We start from the raw sequence: 12,252 nt of genomic DNA, 5'->3' as shown, positions 1-12,252 counted from the left end.
ACATATACACGCACATATACACACATATATACATGCACATATACACGCACATATACACGCATATATACACGCATTTGCACACACATCTTTTCTTCATCTGAACAGATTATTTAAAGCTGCAGTTCATGTTTTTATCCACTTGGTGGCAGCAGAACAAGCTGTGAACACAGCTGACTTCATGTCTTCTCTCTGTGTGAAACACTTCAGATTGTAGCTTTGAGGTGATGATCAGAATGAAAACAGGAGGTTTTATAGATGAGTTCAGTCAGTCAGGAGGAAGTTCAGCAGTCTGTCTGTCTGCAGGTCGGTCAGCGCACTCACCAAACTGGGAGCTCTGGGAGAGGAGGACGAGGACGTGGCCCGGGAGAGACAGAGGATCGTCCACGGCCTCGGACACGGAGACATCCTGGAGCTGCGACAGCTCACCAAGGTGAGTTTCCCCCGACATCATCCAGCAGTGTGACACAACGCTTTAATACCTACTGTAGCAGAATATTCAGTAAAATAGTCATAAACACTAATACAGAAAATCATCTCACATGTCACTAAACTGTGTTTTACATGTTCAGGTAGTTTAGTTTGATGTCTGATAACAAACATCTGAGATGACAACAGACTGATGTTTAACAGAACAGACGTCTTCTGTTGATGGAAGAGAGAAATATAATCCTGATAAAAGTATCTAATTTATATGTCTCATCTCTTTGTGTAGTTTCCATATTACAAAATCAATATCTGTAAAATCCTAATGTCACCAAAACACAGCAAATAAATACCCACAAAGCACATATATATAAATATATTCCATAATAAAACTGTTATGTTACTGTTATCAGTCAGCAACATAAAGATAAAGATTACATTTATAATTTTATATACAGTTTTATTATAAATATTTCTGCTATTACATGTTTGAAATAATAAAATGTAAACAATCAAACATATGAAAACATAATGTAATAAGACTGATTGATGTGTGTTTGACATCTTTCCCTGATGAATATATTGATGTTTTGATGTTTAATAAGATGATTGTGACTCAGACTGATGATAAATAATAACTGACTATAAACATCAGTTTAACATCTTTAATTAAACTAAAACATGAGTTCATCTCATCACAGTTTTCACTTCTGCTTTTCCTTTGTAACGTAATTATCGTCATAAATCAGTGTTAACTGAGCGTATCGTGTCCTGCAGGTGTTTAAGAGGAAACAGAAGCCGGCGGTGGATCGACTGTGTGTCGGGATTCCTCCTGGAGAGGTGAAGCTCCTCGCTGATGTGTTCAGAGATATATAGACCATCAATACATATGAATATGTATATATGTGTATATATACTGTGTGTGTGTTTCATAATGAACTGTGTGTGTGTGTGTGTCAGTGCTTCGGGCTGCTCGGTGTGAACGGAGCCGGAAAGACGACGACGTTTAAGATGCTGACAGGAGACACGCTGGTGACCAGCGGAGAGGCCTTTCTGGCAGGGAAGAGGTGAGGTCAAAGGTCACCGCTGATTATAATCTGTGTTGTTGTTGTTGTTGTTGGACTCGAGGATTAACCTGCTTACTGCAGCTGAATTAACTCTTTAACTTCAGGAGGGAAAAACACTGAAAACTGTTTCTCCTCCACTGTTAAATGAAGCTGAGTGAAACCGTCCGTCAGAGAATCAACGTGTGTAGAAAGTATTAAAGGTTGGAATCAGTTGCTTCGTCTGATTTAAGGCAGCAACAAAACAAAACAGCAAATTATGACTTTGCGAGGGTAAAACTGGTGAATATTTGGCTGTTTGTGCCATAAAAATGTCTCAAACCGTTATTTGATGATCAAAATAGTTGACGATTGATTTTCTGCCTCAACTAATCATTTAATCAACTAATCATTTAATCAACTCTGGTCAGATTCTTTGTCTTGTTTACCTGTTTTTGATCAATAATATCTGATTTCAGTAGGAAATGTTTCTAACTTATTAAACACTGATGCCTCAATGCAAATGTGGTCATAACTTGTTTATATCCTCCAAAATAAGATGTCATATCGGCTCTAATATTGATATCCAGATGTTTTATTACTCGTTGGCCTAAAAACAGTCAAAGTGTGAAAGTGTTAAAGTGATGTAAACATACAGGACTCGGCCTGTAAAGCATCAGCATGTGAGCAGAAAGAAACTCTCCTCTGACCTGCGTTTGTTTCTGGTTAAGCTCATTATTTGTTGCAGATCTTCATTCAGCAGCTCCAAATTCAACAGAATTACACTCAGAACTCGCTGAAGTGTTTCTACACAATCAATGATCCAGAATTACAGCTGCACGCAGCTACATGTGGTGTTCAACCTGCGGCTCGGGGACCCTGCAGGTCCTTCGTACACACACAGGAGGGAAATGAGAAGTTACCAAACACTTCAGCTGATAGTGAGGTCCAGCTTTGATTTAGCTTCAGTGATATGATGATTTATCATGTGATAGAAAAACGTTGATGGTTTCATATTAAGCTCGATCGTTTATTTTGTTGTGTCACACATCACTTTGTTATTCCACATGTTACAGATGCAGCAGGAAATCTGCATTTTACAGAGGATGTGATATACTGGGATACATATCTTTATCTGGATATGAGATTTTGGTCATAGAGACATTTTTAACGTAATATTTCAAATATGGTGAGACTGTAAGTCAAAAGATGTATTAAAATATATATTAATGTATGAAAATATTCATATTTTAATGTGAAAACATGAAAAGTATTAATTTAGTTATTATATGCAAATTTCAGGTTGGGAGCCCTGCATCCTATAAAAAAACATAAATGAGTATTTGTAGTTTATACAAACACACCTGGTGACATCATATCAACACCTGCAGGATAAACTATCCATCAGCTGTCAGTCACATGTTCTGCTCTTCATCTTCACAGTACAGATACATAGAAAGTAATCATTAATGAGTGTTTCTGGGGGTTTTGGGTGTTAATTTAACCTCCGTCAATAATAAATATAAAGGTGAAGGAGTCAGAAGGCATCGCTGTTCAGTTCCCTAAAAAACTGTTTATTAAAATTGTAGCTGAAGGGGAAGCTGTCTTTTTGTAAAATTTAAAATAATATCAGAAACACAAGAGGACTTAAAATCCAAATAATTGTTCTGTTCTCTCTCAGTATCCTCCGAGAGATCGATGAGGTCCATAAGAGGATGGGTTACTGTCCTCAGTTTGACGCCGTCAACGAGCTGCTGACAGGAAGAGAACACCTGGAGCTGTACGCCGTCCTCAGAGGAGTCCCCGAGAAGGAAGTCTGCGACGTGAGTCTAAACTACACACTGTTCATTCAGCTGAGTCTAAACTACACACTGTTCATTCAGCTGAGTCTAAACTACACACTGTTCATTCAGCTGAGTCTAAACTACACACTGTTCACTGAGCTGAGTCTAAACTACACACTGTTCACTGAGCTGAGTCTAAACTACACAATGTTCACTGAGCTGAGTCTAAACTACACACTGTTCACTCAGCTGAGTCTAAACTACACACTGTTCATTCAGCTGAGTCTAAACTACACACTGTTCACTGAGCTGAGTCTAAACTACACACTGTTCACTGAGCTGAGTCTAAACTACACACTGTTCATTCAGCTGAGTCTAAACTACACACTGTTCACTGAGCTGAGTCTAAACTACACACTGTTCATTCAGCTGAGTCTAAACTACACACTGTTCACTGAGCTGAGTCTAAACTACACACTGTTCACTGAGCTGAGTCTAAACTACACACTGTTCATTCAGCTGAGTCTAAACTACACACTGTTCACTGAGCTGAGTCTAAACTACACACTGTTCACTGAGCTGAGTCTAAACTACACACTGTTCACTGAGCTGAGTCTAAACTACACACTGTTCATTCAGCTGAGTCTAAACTACACACTGTTCACTGAGCTGAGTCTAAACTACACACTGTTCATTCAGCTGAGTCTAAACTACACACTGTTCACTGAGCTGAGTCTAAACTACACACTGTTCACTGAGCTGAGTCTAAACTACACACTGTTCATTCAGCTGAGTCTAAACTACACACTGTTCACTGAGCTGAGTCTAAACTACACACTGTTCACTGAGCTGAGTCTAAACTACACACTGTTCACTCAGCTGAGTCTAAACTACACACTGTTCATTCAGCTGAGTCTAAACTACACACTGTTCACTGAGCTGAGTCTAAACTACACACTGTTCATTCAGCTGAGTCTAAACTACACACTGTTCACTGAGCTGAGTCTAAACTACACACTGTTCACTCGACTGAGTCTAAACTACACACTGTTCACTGAGCTGAGTCTAAACTACACACTGTTCACTCGACTGAGTCTAAACTACACACTGTTCACTGAGCTGAGTCTAAACTACACACTGTTCACTGAGCTGAGTCTAAACATACTGTGACACTGAGCCTGACGCCGGTGTCTGATTGGCAGGTGGCGGAGTGGGGCATCAGGAAGTTGGGTCTGGTGAAGTACGCAGATAAAGCAGCAGGAAGCTACAGCGGAGGAAACATGAGGAAACTGTCCACAGCCATGGCTCTGATTGGAGGGCCGCCCGTCGTCTTCCTGGTAAGACGTTTTACGTTTTTGTTTCATGTTTTCTTCAAAACGCTTCAGACTCTCCATCAGTCGGTCATGTGACCTGCAGACCATCATCTCATAGGACAGATCTTACTGAATGAAACATAAATACTTTACAAACAACTTTTCAAAATCTGTTGAACAAAATACAGAAATATTTCCTGCTTATTATCACATCTACAGTTATATAGATGTTGGTCCTCAATTATTTGTTGTTATTAATAACTAATAATAATAATAATAACAAAAATATCTTATGTAGCCCTTTTTTCTTCAGCTGTAAAAGCTCCTTAAATCTGGGAGTTAAATCGTCTCGATGGCAGAACTTCATGTTTTTAGAGACACTTGTGATGTTCTTCCACATTGTGTCCCAGTTCAGAAATAATATCTCCCAAGTTTTCATTCCAGGTGTTGGAATATATTTACAGGAATTCACTTTTGTATAAATATAAGAGAGTATTCATAATGGGGCTTAATGCAGGATGGTCTTTAACTCCGACCCCTGCAGGCTTTACGAGCTGATCTCACCTGAGGTCAAAGAGAGAATGTTTATTTGTGTAACTAGTTACTGCTTCAGTGTCTGCACACAGCTAAATATATATATATAATATATAAATAATCAATACTATAATCACACAGTGATGCCCACAGGAAGAAGGTGAAAGAGAAGAAAAGATCAATGAGGAAATTAAAATTAAGAGAGACGGTAAAGACGACATCACATGAAATAGTTTTAGAGATTTAAAAGTGTGAACTGAGTCGTCTTATAATAAAACGTTTGTTTATACACAGGAAACAGAAAATATGAACCATATTTAGATCAACTATGTCAGAACATAATAATCACTTAATATCCTTAAAAATCCGATCAGAAGCAGCATTAATCAGTCTGCTGTGAATCATATTTCATTAAGTTATTGATCAGTGTATTGATGAAGAAATGAATAAGTAGTGAATCAATAAGGAGCTGATTGATCAGATTTAAATGTTAGTTTTTTACAGTGCAGTTCTGTTAAAACCCCAGAGTTACACAACAGCATCAGAGCCCTCTCAGCCAATCACAGAGCACCTGGTGGGGGAGGGGGGGTGTTTGTGTAACAGAGGGCAGATTAAAAGGAGCTGCTGCTCAGTTTAATAACAACAGAAGAAGAAGACAGGAGGGTGAGGGAGGTTTCAAACAGACACCACAGAAGAAGAGTGAGGATGCCGCTCCTCCCCCTCCTGCTCACCTTCTCGCTCTGCTTCCTGCTTCACCTGTGGGCCAACCTCAACCTGGCTGTCCTCCTCGTTACAGGACGAACCCACAACCGGCATGGACCCCAAAGCTCGCCGAGCGCTCTGGAACTGCATCCACAGCGTCATCAAGGAGGGACGCTCGGTCGTCCTCACCTCACACAGGTAGGACACACACACACCTGAGGACAGACAGTAGAGACGTGTCTTTAGATAAAGTTCTTACTTCTCACTATGTAATGTGTCTGTGTGTCCTCAGTATGGAGGAGTGTGAGGCTCTGTGTACCAGGATGGCCATCATGGTGAACGGCAGGTTCAGGTGTCTCGGAAGCGTCCAACACCTGAAGAACAGGTAAGACTGACACACACACACACACACACACACACACACACACACACACACACACACAGCAGGATCACTGATCACAAAAATGATGCAGAGTTAGAAAAACTTTTTTAAATGTGTTTTTACTAAACACAAATAACAGAAACAACTGAAAATAAAACAGATCAGTCGTGTGTTTCATCTGCATGTCTTCTCTGAAACGGCCACCGGGAGGCGACTGGTTCAGACGAGTGGATGCAGGAAACAGAATCTGAATGTTTCCTCTCTGACACCTGAAAACTAACTCATAGTTTTCCTGTAATTTTGAGATCCTGATCTTGTTATTATGGGAGAGGTTTAAGGAGGGAATCAATCATCATTTGAGGGGACGGAGGCAGGATCTGAGACACTGGAGAGATTAATATCACTGGGTAATGTGGGTGAAGGAGGTCTGGGAGCTCTGGTGAATGTGTAACTGGACAGAGTGAGGAGGATGTGATGCAGGCTGGCGGTCACAGTATGATTGGCTGTTGAGCAGCAGCTGCGGTAGTGTTTGATGAACAGAAAGCAGACATGAGACAAGACATATAAGCTACATGGCGAATGTCAAACAAACAGCCAGTAAGAAATCAATGATTAGATGTTAAACAGACAATGTAATGTAAACTAATAACTTCACTGACTGACTGCCAGTCGTCTATAAGTGGGACTAGATATATATTAGTCAATAGCAAACAGCACATAAACTACACAAACCACAGAGCCGCACTGCATGAAACAAGGATCATGACTCTTAACTTTACCAGCAACAATCTTTACTTAAAGCAAAAGGTTCAAAGGTCATTAGAGTTAATAGGTAACTGAGGTGATGACTGTACTCAGGTTTCGTTCTTTATGCATCCTGATCAGGAATTCATGAAAGAGACAAAGACGTGGCTTCGTTTGACCGACCTGTGTGTGTGTGTTTGGACTCAGTGATGTCAGTCAGACCTGAGTGAGTGCAGGAGGTGTATCTCTCTGACTGGACTGGACTGGTCCACACAGGACCACCAATACACTGGATGGTGTTATTATCACTTTAATCAGACATCTGGAGGCTGAGATGTTGACAGATGTGAAAAACAGCAGGAAAGAAATCAGTAGGAGCAGAATCTGAACAGCAGACTTTTCATCATAGGAAAACATCCAACAGATGTCTGTGAGTCAGGAAGCAGAAACTGTAACAAAGAAAATGAAATTTGAGGCCTTATCTCATAAATATGATATAGCATCTTAATAGCGAGAACCTGATCAATAATGAGATCCTGATCAATAATGAGATCCTGATCAATAACAAGATCCTGATCAATAATGAGATCCTGATCAATAATGAGATCCTGATCAATAACAAGATCCTGATCAATAATGAGATCCTGATCAATAATGAGATCCTGATCAATAACAAGATCCTGATCAATAACGAGATCCTGATCTGGATATAATGAGAAAAATTTCAATTGAATAGAATGAGGCATGAGGTAGGATGAGGTAGGATGAGGTAGGATGAGGAAGGATGATGTAGGATGAGGTAGGATGAGGTAGGATGAGGAAGGATCATATTTATGAGATAAGGCCTCAAATTTCATTTTCTTTGGTGAATGCACTTCTATACACCATCGTCCTGAGGATGTTAACGTGTATTTAGCGTGTTGTATGTGTAATAAAGCTTGTATGTGTCTGTGGGTTAGATGACGGGTGTTAACGTGTATTTAGCGTGTTGTGTATGTGTGTAATAAAGCTTGTATGTGTCTGTAGGTTTGGCGACGGGTACACCATCATCCTGCGGGTGGCGGGGCCCGACCCCGACCTGCTGCCTGTCATGAAGTTCATCGAGAGCGAGCTGAGCGGCAGCACGCTGAAGGAGAAACACAGGAACATGCTGCAGTACCAGCTGCCGTCTTCTCTCACCTCACTCGCTCACATCTTCTCCATCCTGGCCAAAAATAAAGAGACGCTGAGGATCGAAGACTATTCTGTCACCCAGACCACACTGGACCAGGTACACACACACACACACACACACACACACACTGGACCAGGTACACACACACACACACACACACACACACACACACTGGACCAGGTACACACACACACACACACACACACACTGGACCAGGTACACACACACACACACACACACACACACGCACACAATACACACACACAATACACACTGGACCAGGTACACACACATGGAAAAGCAAATGAAACAGGATCAGATAGTTTGTTTATTTGTTTATTTACTTGTTTGTTTGTTTGTTGTTTCAGGTGTTTGTGAACTTTGCGAAGGACCAGAGTGACGACTATCACTCCAAAGACAACTCGGTGAGACGGAAAGACGTCGCCATCGATGTTCCCGCGCTGAGCTCCGGCCGAGGAGCGTGCGGGGACGACAAACAGAGAGAGAGCGTCATGTGATCATGTGCCTCACCCGTTGTGATGTCATACTGATGGTGGGCGGCGTCGGTTGCTGCCTCATGCCAGTCAATGCAAATGATTTCCTGTGGAGGCGCCGCGCTGCTCGCTGGCCGCCGCCCAGACTGACTGTTCTAAACTTGAATAACAGCCGCCATGTTTCCTCCAGCGGCACGCCGCCGGGCGCCGCCATGTTTAGTTTTCTTCTCTGTAATCCGACCGGCGCCTCCGATAACGGAACGATTCAGGGTCTGTTTGTTTTTCTCACCATGAAGAATCCAAATCATTTCAACGGCCGAGGGCTCGACTGCAAAAATCCTTTTTTAAAAACGTTTGATTCCGTTTTATTTTGTCAGAGTTTTATTTATATGTGTAGCTGAAACAGGCGGCATTACTGTTTCCTGTAGCGTTTAACAGCCAATCAGAGTGATCGATGAGCTGATTGATTTTATAGTTTTTTTAAGAAAAGATGATAAAAAGAGCAGATTTGTTGTTTTGGTGTCTGAGCAGTAAAATACCTCATCAGCTTCTGAAAGCACACTACAGTATTTGACTTCCCTGAGGACAGCTGATCACTCATTGATTCCTGCTGATCGATCATTGATTCCTCTTGATCGATCATGATCGATCGATCAATCTGCTGCTGTTGAAGCTGCAGGTGATTCTCTGCTGACAGCAGCTGCTCAGACTTCTTCAGCACTTTATGTGTTCATCAGATCAGTTTGTCTTTGCACTGAAATCCTCTGATGATGTATTGATTGTTTTTAACTGATCAACTGGAAAATGTTTATTGATTAACAGTTTAAATGTGACAGAAAAGGCTGATGGGAAGAAGAACTGTTACTGGTCCTGAACAACACAATAAATGAAACAAATCTACCGACTCGTTCATTCTTCCGTCTCTGCTTTATGAATCAGATCTTTTGGGATTTGAGCTCTAAAAGGTTTTACGTTCATCAAAACAACAAAAACCTCGTCAGTCCAGACTGCAGAGAGTAAAACCATCAGATCATAACTTCAAACCTGCAGTCAGTGAGTGGAGTCAACAAAACATGAAATAAAATTAAATTAAAGCTGCAAGCAGCGTTGAATGGGCCCTCGCACCTCCATGCACGTCACGCCACGACGCAATCGAAGGTCTCCTGTGACGGGCATGTAGATGTTTTGCCTGCTGCTGGGGCTGCTTCACTGAAATTTCGTGAGGGGCGCTATTCATCCAGTTTGCATCAGTGATGGAATATTGTCATGTAGACGTGTTCAGGCCGGGACTCTTATCAAACATGTAAAGTTTGGTGCACACTGGAGCATTTACAATAAAGTTATAGCAACTTCCTCTGTCATGGCAAAACATCAAATCTCAACGGTGTGAGGATGAGAATTTTCTGCAGGGTGAGACATGTCTGTCTCGCTCACACCTGTGGCATCAAAATTATGCAAGTTTTGGGCCAATTCACTCGAATTTCAATTAGTAAAGTGAAAACTCTTGATGAGTTTGTGTGTAAAACAAATTAATTTCCTAATTTTGTTCAAGTTTATTTTTAGAAAAGTAAAGACTTTTAACCCACATGACCTGGTCAAAGTTTGATTGACATGTGTACTGTCAGGTGTGTAGAGACAATAAGTAACTGCAGCTGGACACAGAAAAATACTCATATATTTGAATGGAGAGTGTGAGTGAACCGCTAGGTGCTCGGGCCCTAATAAAGGAAAAACTGCAGTACAGAGCTACAAATTTTAGTTTTGATGGTATTTTTCTGCAGCACTTTATCACTAAACTGTCACCCTCACTCCATTTTTTCCCTTCCCCTCATAGGTCATCCCCACAACTGAATTATAAATATAAGACCTATAATTATTGTAAAATAAATGATAATAACACCAAACTTCATACAAAGTTTGTATATAATCTACTGTATGTATATAGGCCTTTCTGCTGTATCCTACAAAAACGAGCTGCATTCAACTCCCACACCAGTAATGACTCAAAAAATTGGGGAGGACAAGAGGACAACCAACATACCGCATCAAACTATATCACTGTCCCACCTGATGAAATCAGAGGGGTGGGGGGCAATTTTATATGCCAATAAAACAATTTGCTTTTAAAAACAAAAACCCCAGAGTGGTGTAAAGGCTGCTTCTTTAAAGACATTTAGCAGATACATATTGTTTCTAAACAAAGAAGAGCTCATATTAGCCATGGACTGGTTCAGATGTGTGATTTTACCAACAAAGTGAAATTCAAATTTATACTATTGTTCTATTGTGACAACAAATTGATGTTCTCATCAAAAACAGACAAGATATCACATGATTTACACGTGTTTCCTGTGTATTTTCTTAGTATACAGAAATATATAAAGTACCACAAAGCTTATAATGTGATACAGGAACAGATCAGTGCTGAACACTAAAAACATTCACAGATCTAAAAGTGTAGGTTCACATCAGAAAGTATTAATACATGTATAAAATACATGACTTACACACTTTTATCTATGTGCACGATCTACGAAATATAGTCTACAAAGCTGACATGTTAACACTAGGGGTGCAACGGATCACAAAATTCACGGTTTTCATATCACGGATTTGAGTCACGGATCGGATCATTTTTAGGATCAGCGAAAAAAAAGGGGAGAGACAAATAAAACTTTGTTTTCTATTTTTTCTGTAACACAGCATGAAACAGCAATGAACCTTTGCCCATGCTCTTAAATGAAAACATTCAAGACAAACAACATTTAAGATGTCCAATGTTTAAATAAAATAAAATAAAATATATGAAATATTCAATGCTCACTAATTGCAATATGATACCTTCCTCTTTTAAACATGGTAGTGAATGAAACAGCCTCTGTCCACATCATCAAAACTTGATGATAACTTAGAAACATGAACACACGTCTTGTCCTGCAGCTTGTTGAACGAGCCACCAAACAAACATTCACTGCTAACGTCAGTTAGCAGCTAGATGCTAATTAGCTGCTCAGCTGCAGCACATCAAACAGCGTGTAAACATACCTACAGATGTCACTTCAGACCCGTTAGATGCTGGTTTGATCATTACCCTTCAAAATCCCTGTTAGTGACACGCTGTCTGCCCATGACTTGTACTTACAGCAGTTTGTTTACTTTGTCTTAAATGAGACATTAAGGCATTCTTGTTAAGGAGATAAATTCACACAACAGCCACACACAGAGACATTTAACCATCAGAGATGAAATTAGCGACCAAAGAGAGAGAGAAGCTGTATCTGACTCATGTTATCTGATGTCTTCTTTCTATCATGGAGATGAAGTATTCATGTCATAACATCAATTTGTGGCTGTTGGTCATCTGGTATGTTAGTTAACAGAACTTCATGGCTGCTGGTCAATCAGTCTAATATCATTAGCAACAATGACAAACAAGCTAACTCTCCTGGTTGTTTCTCTTGTTGCTTCTCTCTCCAGCCTCCCTAGCGGTGTCCTGCAGCTGCTGCGCTGCACAGTCCAGATAATTTCTCCTATTAGCTACAGTCCTTAACAGTCCTTCCGTGGATACATAAAAAGTCCTTCAGGCAGCTACAACAAGCCAGCTGTTGCATTGGCTAATGCAAGGAATAGCTCCTTGCATTAGCCAATGCTACTGCTGC

General features: G+C 40.6%; 1 protein-coding gene across 2 annotated transcripts in view; it reads left to right on the top strand.

Annotated features, from left to right (window-relative positions):
- The window catches only part of abca1b (ATP-binding cassette, sub-family A (ABC1), member 1B), a 66,001-nt gene extending 56,508 nt beyond the window's left edge, over positions 1–9,493 (top strand). For both annotated transcript variants that reach the window (XM_067598279.1, XM_067598278.1), the window contains exons 41-49: positions 304–430; positions 1,201–1,263; positions 1,384–1,490; positions 3,148–3,289; positions 4,453–4,587; positions 5,894–5,997; positions 6,092–6,184; positions 7,952–8,195; positions 8,468–9,493. In XM_067598279.1, the coding sequence (XP_067454380.1) occupies positions 304–430; positions 1,201–1,263; positions 1,384–1,490; positions 3,148–3,289; positions 4,453–4,587; positions 5,894–5,997; positions 6,092–6,184; positions 7,952–8,195; positions 8,468–8,617 (1,165 nt within the window). In that variant the 3' untranslated portion in view covers positions 8,618–9,493. The remainder of the gene's footprint in view (positions 1–303; positions 431–1,200; positions 1,264–1,383; positions 1,491–3,147; positions 3,290–4,452; positions 4,588–5,893; positions 5,998–6,091; positions 6,185–7,951; positions 8,196–8,467) is intronic.
- Positions 9,494–12,252: the final 2,759 nt, after the last annotated feature.

The sequence above is a fragment of the Thunnus thynnus genome, chromosome 9 (genome assembly GCF_963924715.1).
Source record: "Thunnus thynnus chromosome 9, fThuThy2.1, whole genome shotgun sequence".
Taxonomy (NCBI): Eukaryota; Metazoa; Chordata; class Actinopteri; order Scombriformes; family Scombridae; genus Thunnus; species Thunnus thynnus.
The sequence above is the reverse complement of the archived record's forward strand: the minus strand, read 5'-3'. Positions and strand labels throughout refer to the sequence as shown.